The sequence below is a fragment of the Lonchura striata genome, chromosome 2 (genome assembly GCF_046129695.1).
Source record: "Lonchura striata isolate bLonStr1 chromosome 2, bLonStr1.mat, whole genome shotgun sequence".
Taxonomy (NCBI): Eukaryota; Metazoa; Chordata; class Aves; order Passeriformes; family Estrildidae; genus Lonchura; species Lonchura striata.
In genome coordinates, this window is record NC_134604.1 from 96,555,771 (window position 1) to 96,577,139 (window position 21,369).

The 21,369-nt window shown below is 35.8% G+C and overlaps 1 protein-coding gene across 1 annotated transcript in view; it reads right to left on the bottom strand.

The window, feature by feature from the left end:
• ANOS1 (anosmin 1) overlaps nt 1–21,369 on the bottom strand; it is a 124,590-nt gene that overhangs the window by 15,174 nt on the left and 88,047 nt on the right. The window contains exons 7-9 of the mRNA XM_031503838.2: nt 19,448–19,650; nt 16,803–16,950; nt 14,446–14,595 (exon numbers count right to left, since the gene is read on the bottom strand). Coding sequence (XP_031359698.2) covers nt 14,446–14,595; nt 16,803–16,950; nt 19,448–19,650 — 501 coding nt within the window. The remainder of the gene's footprint in view (nt 1–14,445; nt 14,596–16,802; nt 16,951–19,447; nt 19,651–21,369) is intronic.

Here is a 21,369-nt window from a genome sequence, read left to right on the forward strand (position 1 = left end):
AAATTGAGTTTCCAGACTTAAGAAAAAATGTTTGTATAGATAACACATGATCATGTTCTTAAAATCCCATGTACTCCTAGCTCTTTTGCTCAACAAGGATATACAGCTAAACTTTATTGGAGAATAATCCAATCTCTAATTATAAATGTATGGATCAGGGAATGCTCTAAAGCATGTTTTGTTGTTGTTTTTTTTTTTAATTTACCCCAAACTGCCTTTATTTTCACATTAATATCTCCACTAAGCTCTCTATCAATAGTGTTTAGAAAGATGTTGTTAATCAGATTTTGGTACTTTGTCCCCCTCCACAACTTAAAATCATTCATTCCATTTTAACAAAAACAAATAACTATATTTCTGATTTTTCTGGATGGAAAATGTGAATTTATTCTATATCTTCAAGCTGTAAAAAACAGCTCAAAATTCTACTAATGCCAATGCCAATTACATGTGTTTGCCACTTGGAAAACTTCGGGTTCATATGTACAATTTAAGCATTTTAAATTGATAGACCTCAATATAGCCTAAGCCATGCATGCACAACAGTTACTAGGAATGCTGAATCACCTCCCTACAGAATTTAAAGCTCTGAGTATCCTTCAGAAAAATAATCCAACAAAATTTCAAGTAATTCTGCAAGTTCTCCTGGATGGAACTTCTGATTTAAATGTTTCTACAGTGTATCTAGAATAAACTACATTTTAAAGATTTTTTCTTTTCTTTTTCTCATATTTTTCAAACTCCTCCCTGTTTGTTTTGTACAAATACATTACTGTCAGCCGTTTGAATAATTTCATCTAACGTGGTTTCTTTTTTTTACCATGCTATTGCAGACAGCTACTTTCTCTACCTCAAATACTTTCTTCTCCTTTATATTGCAGTTACTATTCCAGGAGGGTGCCAAATTGACTCTCAAAGGAACTGAAGCTTTGTAGCTGAAAAACTGGCATAGCAGGGACATAACAGCAGTGACATTTGCTCATGCAGCCCAGTATCATCAATATGGAGCTACCCCAGGAAACCAGGTAAACAGAGGTATTTATTTCTTCGTATCCTGTGATACACTGCAAAAAAAATTTGCAGCAGACTGTTTTGGGAACTGGGGCAAGTTCTGCCACTGGTTTGCTTGAGGTCTTTAGGCAAAGTACTTCATGGCTCCTTATCTCTGTTCCACCCCTGTCAAGTGGTGAATATGATTAACAGTGTGTGTTGTAAAAGTATTTCAGCTCTTGCATGTTATCCTCATGTGGGTCTCTACTATTTGGTACAAAAATGCCAATTAATACCAACTGTGACAGCACTATTACTCAGGCAACCAAATTACAGAAACTTACTAGAAGGAAAATCAAATGGGATTTGCTGGAAAACAAGTTTTCACAGCAGAATTGTTCAGTAACAGCAGCTCAAATTAAGGTTTAATTACAATAAAAATGTCTGGCATCAATAAACATGGTAACATCAAGTAGATTTCTGCATCATGACAGGATTGAAAGTAATTAACATGCAGTGTGTGATAGATTTTCCCATTAGAATAAAATACGGTATAAAAGTAAATATTATCAAATAAAACATATGAAAACCTTTACCAGCTAGCATAAAATTAGTAATTTAATACAAATAACTAGCAGCTTTGAAGGAAGTATTTCAGTAAAAAAAGAAACAATGTTCCGTATTTTCTGTCATGATACCTCAACGAACTGACTCCCTCCAAAATATATACACAGAATTAATAAGCTAACTGTATTTCAAAAGGAGTTGTTATCAAAGTTTGGAAGGTAATGAGCCATATGTAAACCTGTTGTCTTAATTCAAGACTAAACTTTCTTCAAACAGAATGCCATAAGGAGGATGAAATATCTCTGAAACTATTGAGTAGGAAAATTATTGAAATAATTTGTCCTGTCTGCAGCTAAAACTTTATTATATTTTGTTAGATCTGACATTTCATCTAGCAAACCACAATGATTTTTTGTGACTGGACACATGGTTTTTGTTTTTCTTTGCATATTGGCGGGATAGTTCTTACAAGCTCATGAGCACACGAGACAAAACACTTGGGCATATGAACAGTTGTGTTAACTTCAATAATTAAGTGTAGCTAAAGGATCAGGCCGGAAAGTTTAGAACCTAGCAAGAACAAGACACTAATGACCATCAAAACTATGGTTAAAAAATGGACTTGAACATGCCTTTGATGGTCTTAGACTAATAGAAAGAAAGAAATATAAAAAAATTAAGTAATTTCCTTTCAGGATTATGTGTCCTACAGCATTACTTCTCTAAAAATAGGCTAGAGCAAGGGGAAAATATTTTATATTTAATATCACAACACAGGGCAGAATCTGCTCAGAGCACATGAAGTACATGTCTCAGTATCTACAAGCTTGATTAATTTATTCTACTGTAAAGTCATAGTATGATTTTTCAGAGCTCTGTATAAATCCTGCGTCAGCACACCATCTGGGAAAAAAATATTTACTTCACTGTATTGAATGGCAAAGCTGTAGCAATGGTAAATGGTGAAATTAATGATGCCTTGCATAAGAAAAAGGTATTATCAACTCTGAAGTGTTCAAAGATTTATACAAGTCAAAGACTTCCTGAAGAAATGTTCCTGCTCTTTCTCCTGCCCGTACATAACCCCCTTTACAGATGGGCACCTATTACAACCCAGCACTTATTCCAACCCACCACTCCAGCAGGAGGATGAGCAGCAGTGTCTGCCCCACAGCAGCACTTGCCTGCATTTCCACACCACAAACTAGAAAGGAAATATTTGAGATAGAATGTGCTGTAGTGTCTCCTGCGCTCTCAGGCTCATGTTCATCTGTTTATTGGACAAATATTTTTTTCCATGTCTACACAGACATCTAATATATGCAGGTTTCCATCAAAGCTTTTTCTGATGAAATTCAGTTGCTGGAGAAGTCCTGAAAAACATGCAGGGAAGGCTGAAATATGGACAAAACCCAAGCGAACAAATGAAGCAGTGTTGATTACTACTGGTTCCTTCAGTTTCGAAGACATGATTAGTGTGAAGTGATTCACATTGTATTTTTTACATTTAAATAACAGCATGATGGAAGACTAGTTTGGGAAGGGATATTTCAGTGTACTGCAGAGAAGCAAAATATGATCTCAGTCAGTTCTAGATCATAACACTTATTTATTCATATTTCATTTCTGGTTCATGAGCCATTGTATTACTCTGATTCATGGTGTCCAACATTTGCAATCTGAATCTAATGATAAGACAAGAAGTAATAATATAATAAGAAGTGCTATTTTACTCATAGTAATTTAGCAAATGCAAAATCCACAATTTACCTCCAACTAATGTTAAAATGTTGCATTGATGTGCTAATGCATTGCAAGTCTCTCTGCACTCCCCTTTTCCTTGTAAAAACTACTTGTTTTGTGACAGGCATTTTAGGTAAGTTCTCTTGAAAAAATTAAATTATAACAGCTCTGTGTCTTTTTCTTCCTCTGCATTGATTCCCTCAATGGTGTAAAAAAAATACGTTTTCTTCGGTTATGAAATTCACAGTACTCATGACACCTCTTGAGAAAAAAAGCTTTTTAATAATTACCTATTTGAGCAGTATGTTTAAAAATAACACCAAAACCTTCAGCTGACATTTAAATTTCACTTAACAAACAATTCTTAGCAAGACAAACTATACTGTTTCCTGCTCTTACATGGAATATAAGCAGTTTTGATTAAATTATGAAGATTTTGGTTCTCACATTATGCCATTTAAAACAAACTTTCTTTCTATAGAACACATTCTTTGTATAATAGAACAGTAAGCCTTTCCAAAAATGATATTAACAATTACTGTGTAATTTAAAGACAGGCCTGAGACACAGTATTTTTGTCCATATCTAGACCTAGGAAGCCTCAAGGTTTGAAGATGTTTATATTGAAGGATTTAAGCCTGGGATCATCTCTAAGCCGGATTACCTCTACCCTTACTTATTTTCCCACACAAAACATCCTATACAAAGTGAGTTCAACAGTATCTCATTCTGGTTTTCCATTACAAGGAAATTTGCCTCTTGTAAGCTCTAAGTCTTACAATAACTGCTTGTAGCCTGAATAGAGGCTTTCTACATTATTCCCTCATAGTCAGATTTGCAAAGCTAGCTAAGCATCCCAGACCTGAATTTAATGGAAAAGAAAAAAACCCAAACAAACAAGTCCAAGGCTCACCAAGGTTATACATACACTGAAAATGTCACCAAGTACTCTACTTTAGCCTTCTGTGTAACTTTGAAAAATGTGGACAATAATTTAGATGAGCAGAATATGAGGGTAAGTTCACTATATTGAGGGTAAGTAATCTTGGAATCTCTCCCAACTCCAGAGTTAAAGTACAGACTCATCTTGCCCCTAATTTCACAGTGGGAAGAGAGGCAGGGATGGACCAGCTACTCCCTTCTCTCTCAGACCTCAAGCAAAAGCCATATATGGGTAGGTTTGCATGCAGTGATCCATGGAGCTCCAAAACTGGACTTTCCTGATATGCATTATGGAAAAACATACCAGGATGTTTCTTTGCTGAATTGGTACTCAAAAAATTTATGACATTAATATGCTGTTTCTTAATCTGCAGTTTAAGACTGATGAGTCTACGAGAAAAAGAACAGAGCAAAACCAGGTTAAATATCCATAAAATCATGTGCATACAGACAAGGTAAACAGCAAAAATTAGGATTCATATAAATGTGGAAAAATTGTTTTCAAGACAAAAAAAAAGTGGTTCTACATAGAACAAGCACTTAAAACTCTGGAACTCCATCACTCAGGATGTTTCAGACACCCTGAAACTTGATGACCCTCATAGGACACTGGATATTATTGTGACGATAAATTCATAAGAAGTGAATAAATACAGGGAAATCACATTGTGCTCAAGAATTTTGACTAACGAGAAGTTGTCTGAAGTTGGGACAATAATATGCAGAAATACCATTACACTCTTGCCCTTTTCTTATGTTCCTTTGGATTTGCTTTTGGCCACTGCCAAGAACAGAACACCTGTTGGGTAGGATCTAGACTACTATGGATATTTCTGCATCCAGTTTATGGTCACAGGAGCAAAAGAAACTGATACTAACAACTCATTATCATCAGCAGCTGCATACACGGGTCATTTAAAAAATTGGATTATAATTTCAGTTTCAGAAACCCTTTCTCTGCTTTCTTTCCCTCTAACTCTAGCTATTCTTTCAAATAGTCCAGTTTCCTTCCCCTATTTTAGTGTTTATACAATTGGTTTTATGGCCACCTTATAAACCAGCTAATTAAAAATACAGATTTAGAAGATGCACATGGAAGAATATTGGCCCAGTTTGCAAGAGGACATTCATTAGTTTAAACAACCTTCACCATAAGCATGATGACTCCCTGCTGACAGATTTACCTCCCCTGTATCATAAGATCAATGCTTTATCCAGAACTTAAGTGGGCTGAGAGAGCGCTCATGAGCAGTTATTAACCCATAGCGCGTGAGAAGCATCCTGCAAACTGCTGAACCTCAGTACATTTTCTCACAGTAGGAATGGTAGGATTGCTCCAGGTATGATAAGCATAAACCTGTGAGACAGAGCTTTGACTTAATCCCCATAAGGGACTCACTCAAGAGTTGGACTCAATGATCCTTCTGGGTCCCTTTCAACCCAGAATATTCTGTGGTTCCATATTTGGATGGTAAAAAGCTTGCCATTTTACCCCTCAGTTATCGAGACTGCCTCACATCAGATACTGCCATTGCCAAGTCTAGTGATATGTATGCATATCATATATGTATGCAGATATATATCTATATCTATCTATATATATAGATATAGATATCTATAAAGTACTGTGTTTGTTGTTAAAATAATTAGCTTTATACGTTGTGGTAATACTCAGAAAGTAATCAGAAATTGAGAAAATTGTACTAGTCAGACACAGACATATTGAAGGTACATAAAGACGCTGAAAATGCATTTTGAAATTTCTTTTTTTTCCTGAAGAATTACAAATCAGGCAAGAATTTATTTATTAGTTGGCCAATTATTTTTTCAGTGCTTTCAAGTGGATTAAGTATTGATACATAATTTTGCAATGGAATATTGAAAGTGTATCTGCAGTCCAACTGCAGGTACGCATTCCACCTAATGATGGTCTATCTTTGGATTGACCTCATGGACCAGGTAATTTGCAATTACATTTCTATTTAAACTTTTAATGTAAGTTCAAAAGAAATCAGGCTTAAATTGCTATCAGTTACTAAATTTAAGAATTCAAAGAAGACTTATATTAAATGCATAAATTAAGTAAAATTAAAAGCACTTTCACAATGACTAAAGCTGTTCTGGAGTATGATTCAGGTCATACCGAGGACTCATTCACAGCCCACTCTACATAAATTTTAAAATTAAACAATAAATGCACAAAGTGTACAAATGTACAAACCAGTCAAGTACAGCCTTCAGCAAACATCAGCGGGTGCCTGTTAAGTAAAATCAGTGTTCTGTGCTGTCTGTGCTCTGGGAACACATTGGATAGTTCTGATTTGACTTGTGATTATTTGATTTCCTGGCAGACTTTGAATCAATTCCAATTACATTCCTGAGACTAGCAGTTGGACAAACTTGCCTCTAAATCTCTCATACCAAGAGCTTTAACCACCTACCCTGAAAGGTATGGAGGTTTGGAAGCAAGTGCAACAAGTAATGGTTTTCTGTTCTGCCTGTGAAATCATGAAGAAATGCACTAAATTGTGGCTTTGAAAAAACTTTCAAATATTGTCTCATTTGCAGGGGAGATGCCACTGAGGCTGCCATCATTGTAAATGTAATTTTAAAACTTTTTAACTGGCCCCACTAATCAATTGCAGACTATTTGGGAATTTGAAAACCATCTGCTCTACCAAATTCTATTATTTGTGGTTGATGTTTATCATGACTCCTACCAGTAACATTTTAAGTATTGTAAATATTTCACATTTGGACAGAAAGCAGGGTTCTATAGGCACTTCATAAAGTAAAGTAGGCAGAACTGGAGATGGTCAGATGCTTCCCTTTACATCCTTTAAAAAAGGCAAAGAGATTTTTTTTTTTTTTCCCCTGAAACTACATTAGGACAAAATAGAGAAGAAAAAGTTAGGGAGGTGTAGCAACCACACAGACATTTCTGACAGGATATTCTTTTAACTCCAAAATAGAGAAGAAAAAGTTAGGGAGGTGTAGCAACCACACAGACATTTCTGACAGGATATTCTTTTAACTCCAGAATAATTTCCCATGATAAATAAAACTTACAGCACTACCTATCTCCCCGGGCACAATGCTGTGGAAGCCCATAGGATACAGGCAACTGAGTCAGGAGTAGCACATATGGAAAAGCAAATTCTGTAATATCTACCAGTGCATTTCTAAAGAGGTGATCCAGTTGAAGAGGCCTGTGCTTAAAGCCAGCTTTACTAATTAAATCTCTAAATACTAATGAACATTATGCATACCCACACAAGCAACCACTGCTGAGACAAAGTCCCTGTGTTCTCATGGAAGTCTGAGGGCAATACATTAGTATATACTTCACTATAATTATCAATCGGGACATTTTGTGAAAGAACCATCTGGACCATAGTGATATCTTGAAGTACAAGTATTTCACTGATTGAATATCAATAATTAGAATATGGCCAGCTCCTCAAACACTAATCTGCCTGGTGCAACAACTAGTACCAAACTAAATAATGCTTTAGTGTTAAGCAAGTATTGCAGAATTCTTTACAGTAGGAGCTGGAAACTCCAACTGCCCCTGAAGGATTTCTTTACCTTCAATGGCTCTACTGCCATCAGAAAGGACCATTTGACTTGTGTTATCAATGGGAGAGCTTTCACTTCAAAACCTGCCATATGAAATACTTTATTACAAACAAAGAGTCAGCACAGACAGTCACTTCATTTATGTCCCTGAACTAAGTGAAAGTTAATTTTGTTTTCCTAAGATCTGGGTTTAAAAGCATTTGTGTTAGCTCTCTATTTGCTTTGCCATGCCTTCCATTTTATTCTTCTCTGTAATTTAATTCATTATTCTTGTTTGGTTGGTATATCAGACAATGGTAGAGTTTCTGCCTCTTCCTGCCTTAAGTATTCTTTTTTTCTTCTGCTTCAGCTTTACAGAAACACAAAGAAAGAAGCCTGAAGCCAAGTCTTAATGCATTTTAAATATTTGTCTTTTTAAGCAAAACCAAGAAGAAGATATATTGATTTTGCATATCTAGAAGTACTTAAAATGTTTAATTTAAACAGAGGGAAGTAAATGCACATAGACTTAATTCAAAGTAAAGGAAGCTAAAGCTTACCTGAGCAAGGAGTGTTGTATTACACTCAAATTACAGGCACTGAGAAAATGGTAGTGAAGGCAGACTAATGACTTAGAAAATATTGTTGTGACAAGTGTTTTGGAAAGAAATTACATTCTGATATTTTAGTGCATTATAATTATTCCAGCAAGTGATGAAAATTGATGCAGAGAGTTCATAAAAAGCGGAATTTTTTTCCTCTGTCTGTGGGCAAAATTTTGTTTTCATACACAGATTTGCTTTTCAGCAAAGTCCAATAGTCAGCTCTCTAGTTGCCCAACCACAGAAAAACAGAGAAAACTTCAGCATTTTTTATTTTCACACTTTCAGTCTTGATTACTGCACAAAATACTGAGGTTCTTAATCATCCTAAGTATCTAATCCGTTAAATAGGGGTTTCAGAGTGCATCCATTTCTGGTGATGGATGGTACTCTGTGACCTCAGCACCAAGGAGTAAAAAGTGATTTGTTTAATTTGATTCCACTACTTGGCAATTTCTAATTTCACACATCAAGATGGCCAAAATATCTGACTATGGAACACATTCTACTTTTCACTTACAAAAGGGAGATTCATGCTGTTTAAGGAATGTACTGTTTCTCTAATCTCAGGCCTAAATGAAAGGCAGCAAGGAAAAGACATTTTTTTCCCTTCAGAAAGAAGCTATTGTATTCATGTGCAACATGCTTTTGGATGACTCTGTCTAGCAACATCATGTGCACTTGCTAAGTACCTTGTACTTCTTGAAGTGTGGATGTATTTTTGCTAGCATACATCCTGAAGTGATTATTGTCATCCTCCCAAAGCATGCAAACTGAAAGATTACTTCAGAAAGAGCTTTATTTTAATGTAAAGTCCAGATTCTACATTCTATTCATGCCTTATGCTTACTAAAGTTAATGGGATTTAAGAAATGACACTTGAATAACAGGCCCAGATAAATCTTTCCTGCTTACCAAATTGTGCCACATTACGATGCATATATATATATGGAAATCCATCCCCTTACTCAGACTTTAATTCAAACAGTGCATTCAGTTTCTGAGTACTGATATGCAGTCACTCCTTTGCTGTATAACAAACTCGGCAATAGCTTAGTTTAATAATAGTTTGCAACACCCCCTCTGATGCAGTTGCTGCACAGGACAAAGATCTGATGAATTCTGTTCAAAAGGATGATATAAAACCAAGAGCTTCAGCCCTGATGTCATCACTGTGGTCTTTGCACTGCTTTCCCAGGGGCTCATCTGCAAAGTTCACTGAGGAACACATCTTCAGTCATGGAGGAACTATCTTTGAATAGTCAATAAACATCACCATAACTTCTGTAAATCCTAAGGCACATTGCAATAAACTTGGATGGCCTCTGCAGGCTTGTATTGATAGAGGATAAATTGAAAAAACAGTGACAATATCTGTTACAGGGCCTTAGAGACACAACAGAATAACTTGATTTAACTTCACAGTTAGGTTGACTTTGAGCAGATGGTTGGACCAGCTGACCTCCAGAAGTCCCTCCTGCCAATTTAAATTCTTCTATGACTCTAACCTATATTAAGCTCATTCGACTGAGTAAAATGATTAAATTTCATAAACAAAATAGCTTCTCAGCTAAAATGGGACCAATTAAAATAAAGAAATAACCTAAAACAACCTTAGGAGCATGTTTGTGTTTCTTTAAATGATATAAGCAATCCACACAGGTCTTTCCTTCTTTTTCTATAATCTGTGGTATCCTGTGAGGCTACAGTGTTGGGTCACAGTAAAAAACTCTTCCAGAGGGCCATTGTAGTTTAGGAGGAAATTTTAAAAAAATTTAGAAAATCTCTGGTCTGCATAGAATGGTACGACCACAGAATTAGGAATACAATAAAAACTGAGCAGTTACTAATATTGAAAAGTAATGACTCTGTTCTTACTAAGAGAAAGACTGCTGTTATAGCAGCTATTGAAGTCTTCATTACAGCTAAAATAAACTATTTCAATGCACCAAGGGCAACTGTAGGGTTGAACAAAGTAAATCTCAGCAAAGGCAGGGTCCTGCACCTGGGCAAGAACAACCCTGTGTGCCAGGACAGGCTGGGGCTGACCTGCTGGAGAGCAGCTCTGGGGAGAAGGATCTGGGGGTGCTGGTGGACAACCATCTGTCCATGGGCCAGCAGTGTGCCCTGAGGGACAAGAAGGTCAGTGGGATCCTGGGGGGCATTAGGAAGAGCACTGCCAGCAGGGAGGTGATCCTGCCCCCTGCTCAGCCCTGGTGAGACCACATCTGGAGTGCTGTGTCCAGTTCTGGATTCCTCAGCACAGGGGAGATGCCGAGCTCCTGGAACTGGTCCAATGGAGGGCAACAAAGATGATTAAGGGACAGGAGCCTCTTATGAGGAAAGGCTGAGGTAGCTGGGCTGTTCAGCCTAGAGAAGAGAGACTGAGAGGAGATCTTATCAATGCTTACAAATATTTTAAGAATGGGTGTCAAGTAGATGGGGCAACAGTCTTTCAGCTGTGCCCAGTGACAGGACAAGGGACAATGTGCAAAAACTGAAACAGAGAAATGTTCATCTAAATGAGGAAAATATCCTTTACTTTGATGGTGACAGAACACTGTAACAGAATGCCCAGAAGGGTTGTGGAGTCTTCTTATCGGGAGATATTTGAAACCTGCTTGGACATGATCCTGTGCAATCTACTCCAAGTGAACCTACTTTAGCAAAGAGGTTGGACTAGATCATCTGCAGAGGTCCCTTCCAAACCCAGCCACTCTAATTCTGTGATAACATGCTAGTTTAACTCTTCATATAAAAAAAAAAGCATTCAAAATGTAAATAACATTTTTATTTTTAATCTCTGCAACCATCCTGTTTGTGTCATGAATTTTAACACAGAAAGTCCAAATATATGTGAAAACCATACCAGACAAAGCAAAGACTACTACAAGCAACTGAAATTGATCAATTTACAAATGTTCAACATGTTTAGGCTTGAGACATCCCTTTCTTGAATTAGTTTTTTAACTTACACTTATCAGCCTACTTATTTCACATGGTTTCATGCCAGCCTCTAAATTTTTCTTTTAAAGTTATATATTCTAATTAAGGATTATAGAATGGCTGTGTTTCTCCACCAAAATAAGTGCTGACTTTTAGTAGCAAACTACCCAAAAATGAGAACATTACTGGAATCAACAGAGACTTCTGTGTTTACTATGTAGGAGACAAACAGCTCAATTTTCTTGTCAGGAATTATTTGAACTCTAATTGCTTACCTGCAATAAAAATAGATGCCATGCCACTGAGAAGGCTCAGGTAAGGTCTCTCTCAGTATTTCCTATTATACTTGCTGCATTTTACTACCTCCTACAACTCCCTAAACACAATCTGGTGCAGCTCATAAAGGTGAAAGATGTGTGGGTATGGTTCCCAGCACAGCTGTCTCAGAAACTGCTGTTTTTCATGAAGACAATATGATTTTCCTGCTGTATTCCTTGCACAGTCACACAGACCTGCTCTGCAGTAAATTGTTACTAGCAAATTTACAGTATCTCTTCCATGCACTACATAATCTCCAAACCCTTGCAAGAGCTTATAAAAGCTGCTGGCTTCTATATTTTAGTTCCATACAAGGCAATGGTTCCTGCTGAGTTATTGCATGTGCTGTCACTCAGAATACTGATATTTTCTTTTTGAAAAAGAAAAAAAGGAGGTAAGTGTGATGAACTGCCATATTTTGCCTCTCTCCACACACCTTTGCTGTCACTGCTTGTTCTACAAGAAAAATGAAGGCATCTTCCACTGCATGACTAGGGCAGGCACCTAAACACCCCAGTGCACTTCACAGAACTTGGCCTCCTCCAGGCCAAATTTGGTTTCTAGGTGTCCCTTTATGTCACTGGGTGCACACAGCTCCACACAGGATGAGTCAGATGTACAGTCAGCAACTCAGCTAGCACACCCCTGGTATAAGGTGACAGCAAGAAAATCCATGTCATTATTGACAGGTCTGTGACATAGCTGTCTTTGAAACTCTCCAATCCTAAAAATTACACCACTTTGAAATCCTCTTATTTCTAAACTATGAGTCACTATAAGGATGCTGACTGCCTTATTTCTTTTATAGTAATTTATAGCCTTTAATACAAGTATTACCTCCAGGTATGTAGCAGACAGTGAGATTCAGCTCCAGATTTAGATGGAAACATTTAGGTTTCTATGGTGCAATGCCTCTATGTTCAATAGCTATGTTATAATACCATTATACATGGTGGATACCTAGTTCAAGATATCTGTGTTGGAACAAGAATATTGCTGTTCTGCTCAGGATTTTCCTTCCATTAAGTAAAACAACTTTGGCAAACTATTCACAAGGTGAATGTCAGTAGGGGTGCTGGCATTCTGGTCACAGGACACATGATCTTTCTTCTTGCAGCAGGCTGGCAGGAAAACAGCTGCAGCAGGATTGATTGTTCCACTGGGCTGAATCTGCAGACTGTGAGTTGCACAACCCTGTCTGACGCCTGTGGGAGACATCATTGTCTCCTCATCTTTGAGTCCTGTCCCTCTTTTTTTTCAACACAGACTACCAAGAATAGAACCTCAGCTTGCAGACATTAGGCATCTCTAAGCTTTCTACAAATGAGCTGTCGAGGTTCCCCTCTGTTCTCAGTAAAGAAGAGAGGCACCTCCAGAGAGCAATTCTGCTGCTGTGGGGGATGAATTGCCACAGAAGTCACCTGCTTTTCTTTACTGGCAATAAAGGATCTTGGACAATGAGTTGACATCTCTCTTGCAGAGGCCAAAGTTTAAGGTGATCAGTCCCGACAAAGCTCAGAATACATAAATCTCACTTTGGATAATGAAAACCACTTTTTTTTTTTTTTTTTGTAAACTGAACATTCCCGATTAAAATTGCTTCAACTTTTATTTAAACTTTAAATTGTTATAGCTTTCCATGAAGCAACCCAGAAATGAACTATAATGAAGAAAGAAAAAAAAAAAGCTAGCATAGCTAAGACAGGGACAAACATTCAAAATGTACACGTACTCAGCTGAACCAGAGCTTGAATGTTTTAGGAAGGAATAAGGATGGATTTGAAAGTAATTGGCATAGCAGGGCCTGGAAGGTAACCATTCAAAAAGGCAGGCAAAGGTTAAGAAGCAAAGGATACTTCTCACAATCCTCAATATCTAGTGTGACATATTCCTATTTTACATAGCATGATTGAACAATTATATAGCCTGTCCTCATTCAGGGTGTTGCCCCACCCATCTAAACCCAGAAGCACTTAAATATTTCTGAAATTCTTTGAAAAATTCAAGAAGAAAACATGACTATCCACTTTGTACCCCTTGATTTCAAGCACAAGAATTGAATGGAGTTAATTTAGTGGTATTGATACACATGTAGATTGATCCAAGTTAAAAAATGAACAGTGTGAGCACATTTTGAAATAACAGCATAGGAACCTGTTATGGCTAAACTGGAACAACCTATATGCTCTTAGACAACAAGAAAGGAAAATCCCTTTATTGATTTCTGAATATGAATAGACACTTTAAATTTATGTCATTTTCCTTTTGACTGGAGGACTAAACCATAAAATTGTTGTTAAGACTTTTCTGAAAACCAGAAGGATGCAGCCTAGAAGAAAATTAACTTTGAGATATTTTCTGGCTGACAGCAACTATCCATTCTGTTCTAAATCAAGGTGACTGATAAAGTTTGGCATAAAGCTAAACATTTGTATGTTCCTCAGAACTTTTGTGGGTAATGTCAAATTCTGCTATTTAAAACTTTACAGACGTAATTCCTACCAAAATAAAAATTGCCTCAGCTCTGTGAAGATTCGGTGTCCCAACATGACTCACTATAATTTTTGGATAGCTGACTTATGTTATTTCCTCCTGTAAGACATATACACAGATATTACACAAAGAGGAGAGGAAATGTTCCTCTCAAATGCAAGGATGAAGGGAGAGGTGTAGGATTCAACTATTAATTACTTAGAATATTGTGTTCAGAGTTCTACAACTCTGAGATGAATGATAAGAGTCCTCCTTAGAGAAAATAGTAAAGCAAAATTTGACAAACCTGTCTTCTTCCAGTAGACTTTGACTTGAAGTTGGTTGTCCTGATAGAAGGGAGTTCCAACTTTAAGAAAACGAGTGGTTTTCCTTCTTTGAAAGGTTGGGTAAGGATCTACCAGTCCTTTCTGTGGTTTCCCAGCAGATGTCCGTTCCTCTGCAATACACAGGGCAATCAGGAAACTATTTAGTTAACTACAGTGCTGTATAATGACTGTGCTAAATTTGGTGTAATTCATCAAATAATAGTATCTTTATTCTAAATTATCTTATTTCCATTTCTTACCTAAATGAAATAACTATAAAGAATTAAGTGTCCATAATGGTTGAAAACTTACTTGTTTGAAATTCAGTCAAATTTAGAAAGTGACCAAAAAAAAAATACATTTTCACAGGAAAATGCTCTGTAAATTTTCTGAAGAGTAATAAGGAAATGGACTGTATTTTTACATCCCCAAGGACAAGAAATGTTAACACAATGATTTTTTAAACAGCCACAGTATCTACCAGTAGTTCTCTCTAATACTTCACAGTCTTTGTATTCATGCAGTGTTTGAGTATGCACAAAATCCAAGGACAGCATTGAATGTAGCCCACAGAGTGCCACATGTGGTTACTACATCAAAGTAAATATAGTCCTCTGGTATGCTATATAAGAACACTGTGGTCAGATTAAAGATCTGTCTTGTCTACTTTCCTGTTCCCAGCAGTGAATGGTGAATGCTTAGGAAAATATTGCAAGAGTAGGATTTTCTTTCAGCAATTCCCTCAGTGCTGTGTGCCTTGCATCCAACATGCAATTGCAATTGATGTCCTTCATCAAGCATTTTGTTTGATAAAAATGTATGATCATTTAGCAGGGTTGGCAGTATTTACAGATATTTTCTGTTAAAAACAAAGAAATGTTCATTCAAACTGCACTTTTCATTGCACACTTGCAAATGTATCTGATCCAATTAGGAGGATCAGATAGCATCCAACAAAGAAAGCTGTATTTAATTCAATATTACACCTAAATTAAAACTAAAGAGTCCAATAACAAGGAAGTGGCAAATTATTGACTACATACTTGAGAGAAAGAGGGAAAGATTCAGGTTTCAATAATTGTCAGGAGTAACATATAAACTTGAACATATTGCTTTATATGCAGCTTCAATTGAAACTCACTTCCTTTATGACCAAATTTTACTTTCTCAGCCCTCTGCTGAATATGATATGATTTTTCATTTTGTTTGTTTGTTTTAAATTAAACTACCAAACTTAACAAAATCCTTTCTTAAGTAACCATAAAGTTACTACTACACAAATGGAAATTAAAAGTTATAGAGAAAAGTACAAACAAAAATCTATCAGGTATTCCTCAATTTAAATTATTTTAATTTTATTGAATCTCTGCTTTGCTATTCTCTGTCTGCTCCACTTTCACAAAAACCAGGACACCAATTTAGAATATTTCTATATAAAGATCAGGCAAGAATCTTGCTACATTTCCCAGAAGTGAAGCACACAAATATAGTGAAGCAATGCCTTTCTGAGTGTGAGGAAATGTAATGCCAGAGGGCTGAGGTCAAAGCTCACAGAAGTGTGTAGGACTAAATTACTTCTGAGGGGTATGGGCTATCTCTATTCTGACAATAGGACCTGACACCTAAAAACCAGAGCTTAATTCCACACAGAGCAGAGTATCTGACAGTGGGACTTCAGCAAAACTGGCACATTGCTTCTGGAATTACACTTAGCATGTGAGGTTCTAAATACCTTAACAATATATAACCCAGCATCTGCACACCTTGAGACCTTAATCTGAATGTGGGTCCTATGTGTACAATATTTTGAGAATGCATGGTTGTCAAACATGGAATGTTTTAGATTCCCTAAAAGAAGAGTCAGTGTTTTATATATCAATTCACAGTAGACAAAAGCTTTTGTGCTCCAAGAATCTGACTTAATGGGCTACTAAAAATAGCCAGCATTTTGAAAAACATTGCAGGTTAATATTGTCTAGTTAAGACACACAAATATGGTTTTATTCCATCCATTTAGAAACATAGTCAGAATCTATACCTGTATGGAATCTAAAAAAAATATTAACACTACAGTTAGGCAAAGGCTTCCATTTTCTTTGCAACTGTTTATTTTAGGTGAGTAGAATCTAAGTCAAAGAATTAGGCAAAAACGGTCACCAATTTTTAAACAAGAATTTTAACAGGAAAGGGTTACTCAACTTGACCAGGAGATGATCATTGTGCTATGGAATAACCCACTTAAAAAAATGATTTTTTTAAATTTAAGAAATCATTATATAAATCATTCAAATTCCAGATAAAGGAGAGAGAGAAAGCATTCAGGTGTTTGATTACTCACTATTATTCCTGATGTCCTGGGTCGTGCTAAAATGGAGAGAAACTTTAGCACTTTTTAGGCGTATCTGACCCCAACGTGTTACTGCCTGCAGCTCTACATTGTAGTTGCTGTTGGGTTGGAGCCCCTCCAGGACCACATAATTTTGGGCCTATAATACAATAAGTACAGAAAGCAGTTATAATATTGCTGAAACACAGGCCTTTATTAAAAGCAGGCTTGTTATCTTAGGCACACAAGGTTTTTGAAGTTAGAAAACCATATATAAATTTCAGAGCAAAATTTCCTTTCTGCAAGAGATTTCTTTAATTGGACTCTGTTTTTCTGTGTCATTTTAAAAATACTAGCCTACTTGATGTTTGCATAATTTTGGCAGCTCCTTGGCAATTCCAAACCTATTGTTTAGGCAAAACCTAAGGAGTTTTCGTCTATAAAACAAGGTTTTTCGCTTATTCCAAAATCATTTTAGCAAAAGGAAATTAAGGACTTTATTCCACAATTTCTGCATTAGTAAAGCAATTGAAAACTTTTTTCTAGAGACAGCCAGTCTGAAGATAGGTAAAGTCCAACATTTAATATATTTTTCAATACATTCTTTTTCTTTCAATTCTTGAAAATAAAAATTTAAAAAACAAGCAACAACCAAAAATACCCTCTCACTGGAAAGCATGAATTTCCTGTGTAGAATGGAAAACAGAACAGAAAAAAAAAACTGATTTCCAATGTCACAGAAGTGTATAAAATGGGGAAACAATAGATTAGGTTTATCATTCTCCAGTCAAAAACCCATACATTAAGGCAAGGTACATGATATTGTAAAGAAGAGTCCAACTATCACAGTCTTATATTTTATTTTGCTAGATTTAATTATAAAAAATATCCTTCTAGTCCATATGACAGGTGAAAGATATTACTCCATGTTCTCATTAGAATTCCTAGTGCCTATCAAGTTTGAAAGTCCATATAGAGTAAAAAAGATAACTATGTACCAAGGTAACCATCCCATATTTAACACTTGGGATGTTAAAAAGGGGATTGACAAAAAGTATTTAGTATTAATTATCTTTACTTCTTTAGTGCTGATATATTGACTATAACTTTTGATTAACAGTGTCAATATTGTAGTCAAACTAATTCAATGCCTATCTGGAAAGAACTCATATTGAAATCAGTACAAAATTATTTGGGTTGGGCTACATCTAAAGCTAAAAACTGGACAAAAATAATCTTCAGTGACCTTTAACAATTAAGACTTTTCCACATTTCCTTTTTTTGTTTTTTAAATGTTTGTGCATTTTCCACTCTTTAGCCTAAGAGCTGCTACAATATTCAAATGACCATTGATTAGCAACAGCATCTGTAGTGTCCTGAATCTCACTGGCAGTGCTGTGCAGTTTCATGACATGCTGCAGAGGAAAAACTACAAGTCAGGAGTAATATGAGAGATATTGTAAGAACCTGTTTTTTCTACAAAATATACCTTGTATTTCACTAGAGGTCAGAACCTCGTCTCAATTGCCCTAATGTTCTAATGGACCTGTTTTAGTATTATTTGAATGTAGGAAGTATCCTAAGGAAAGGTACTAAACACCCAGCCCAGTTTTAAAATTTTCTGGGGTTTCTTATGCACTGTCCAGCTTGCAGAGAGAAAGCTCCCTGCTATCTTTAGGCTGAAGCCTCTTTCCTGAAGGTCTTTACCCAATGTCAGGTTTCTTGAGGAACTTTTCTATGTAGAACAGTCCAACCCTACTCCTGTCTTGCCACAACTATTTTATTAAAGCACAATAAAGAACCAACCCTCCTTTCTGTGCAAATCGACTTGCATGATTTAATCACACAGCCTTCACTGCCTTTATTTCTGTCAGGGTTTAGTGACTGAGGGACAGAGGAGAAATTGTGTCCCTCTGACTGTCATTCACCACAGTGCAATGGGCAGACAGAGCCAAAACACAGTGTTAACATAGACATGGGACCAAATTCTCACTATCAAAAGCACTGAGAATCAAGTTAGGTCTAACTGATTTCTGTTATTTCTATATAATTATTTCTATTAATTGCTTTAAAATAACATGCAATATGCTTAAAGATACCATAACAAAAAGCTTTCCAGTAAAGCAATATTTAACATGTTACTCAGGAAACTCTTAGGAATTTGCTGCCAAGGAAATATTGCCAGATTTTTGGAACAGCAGTTTATTTAAAGAGCTTTGTGTAACTTTTTCCCTCAGATCTATACTGACTATTTAATGATTACTCTATGACTGTGTCACAAGTTTTACTTGCATAGTGAAAGAACAATGTGACAGACAATGTCAGGCTTTTAAATAAAATAAACATTTTAAGAAGCACTAATTGGATAAGTCTAAATTTAGAGGACTAACAGCATTTAACTTTTCATTCATCTTTCCAGAAAAATCTTATTGTATTTACCTGTATTCTAAGGCAGAAGTTTACTTCTCTCCCTGAGTTCAGTGTAAGAAAAGGATTGAGAGATCAAAATTTTCTATGGGCTTTGTGATATTAAAAATTAGGATCACTACTTTACTAGAGGCTGAAATAATTGGAATTTATGACACATTTTATACTTACACTCTATTCTGTGTAAAAATAAACCATATTTCTGTCCTAGTTAGTGATTATGTTCTTACCCCATCAGTAATCTTCCTTCTCTTTTTTTTTGCTGGAATTACATATTTGCTGTACGTCCAGCTCCAGAAGACTTTGTAGTGGTGCACTGGGATATCAGGCTCTTCTGGAAGATCCCAAGTAATCAATGCATTTACACTCCCATCATTGTTTGCACTGATATTGGCAATCCTGATATTGGATGGAGCTGGTGGAGCAGACGGATCTGGAATTTAGAAAAAATGAAATTATTTTAAGGGAAAAATTATGTTCATTAAAGGTTATCTTCACCTCATGTATTTATAAGGCATTCTTGAGCCAGCTCTACACTCTAAATACATTGAGGAAAATCCAGGCAAAGACATCCTGTAACTGATATGGCTTGTAAATTCAAACTCTACTGAAATAAAAATTATGGGTTAGCATCTAGTTTGCCATTATTTTGTGTTGGTGACAGTTTACAATGAAGCTTTATGAAAATGCACCAGACTATCAGTTTTCCTTCTGTCACTCACTATTTTAAATACAAAGCAAGTGTAAAATATTCAGGTTCTACAAGTGGCCTTGTAGAGTCACCACAGAACTGTATGGCTGAAACATTGAATATTTTTTCATTGTTAGATAATTCTCAGATGATGAAATTGTTTTTTGACATATTGAATTTTTCTTCAAAATTCTAATATTGATATCTACCACCATGGGACACAAACACTTCCTTAGTATAAATGTAATTAAAGCATAATGATATATTACACTGTGGTAGAAATCTATAGGGGTTTTTTTAGAATGCCAGAAAGCAATTAGCTACCCCTTTGATTTATTTCACTATTTTCGTTCAATTCCTGGTCAGTATCAACTGAGATGGTATTCCTTCAGTTGTCTTTGTGCTGACTCTAGAATCAAGGACACACAACAGTCAGAGTTTGTATAAGATTAAATATTGAGTCTTTTCCAATATTTAATTTAAGGTCCTCCTTGTGGATGCACTATATAATATCCTGGTCCCAAGTAATGTGACTCAATGAAGATTTTGCAACAAAGCTTCTGAAAGTCCAGTTTTGCTGTTTACAAACTCTTACTTTTTAATCTGATTTTTTATTTTCTCTCCTTTTTTAAAATGTCTGAGTCAGCCAAAAATTGATGACAAAGCACAAGAAAACTGCAAAAAACAAAATTTACATAGAAGTAAGGAGTGAGACTCAAAAAAAAAAAAATAAAAGCATATCAAAAGAGTAAAGGAAATTCATAGTAATTAAGACATGTTACAAGTGTACAGCCATATGTGCCCTCACTTATTTGCCAGAAATAAAACTGGAGGTGTGAGGAGGGGATATGATACATTTATTTACTGTATGGTTCACCTGCATTATTTTAAATTGGTAAATGAGCTGTTAAATAAACATTCCAGGCATACTTAATTCATCAGATAATCCCTATGACAAATGATCTCACTGAAAAATTCTATCATTTAGTTTAAAAAAAGACACATTCAAAGTTAATAAAGATAGCATTTTCCTTTTAAAGATCAGCAGATGTGAAAAAATTACTTATTCCTGTTATTAAACAGGACTTTTGTTGAAATAACAATGGATACTCCTGTTTCCTCATACATTCCATTTTAGTTAAATAGTAATGGATGTCCCTGTTTCCTCACGCATATAATTCAACCTAACTTTTGGCCATAAAAGTCACAAAGGTATTTAAGAATTCTGGAAATTTAACATTATTTCCAAACAGTAATAATGCCTCACTTCTCACTTGTGTTTTTCAATCCACTAGCAGGTCAGTTGTATTTTTTTTTTCTGGCTTTGGAGAAGCACTGCTGTTACGTTTATTTCCTTATCTGTGAAGTTACCAACCACTCCATCTTAAACTATACTAAACTATTTATTCCAGAATTAAAGAAAAATTCAGCTAAATAGTTTGTACTATTCTCTCATAATTT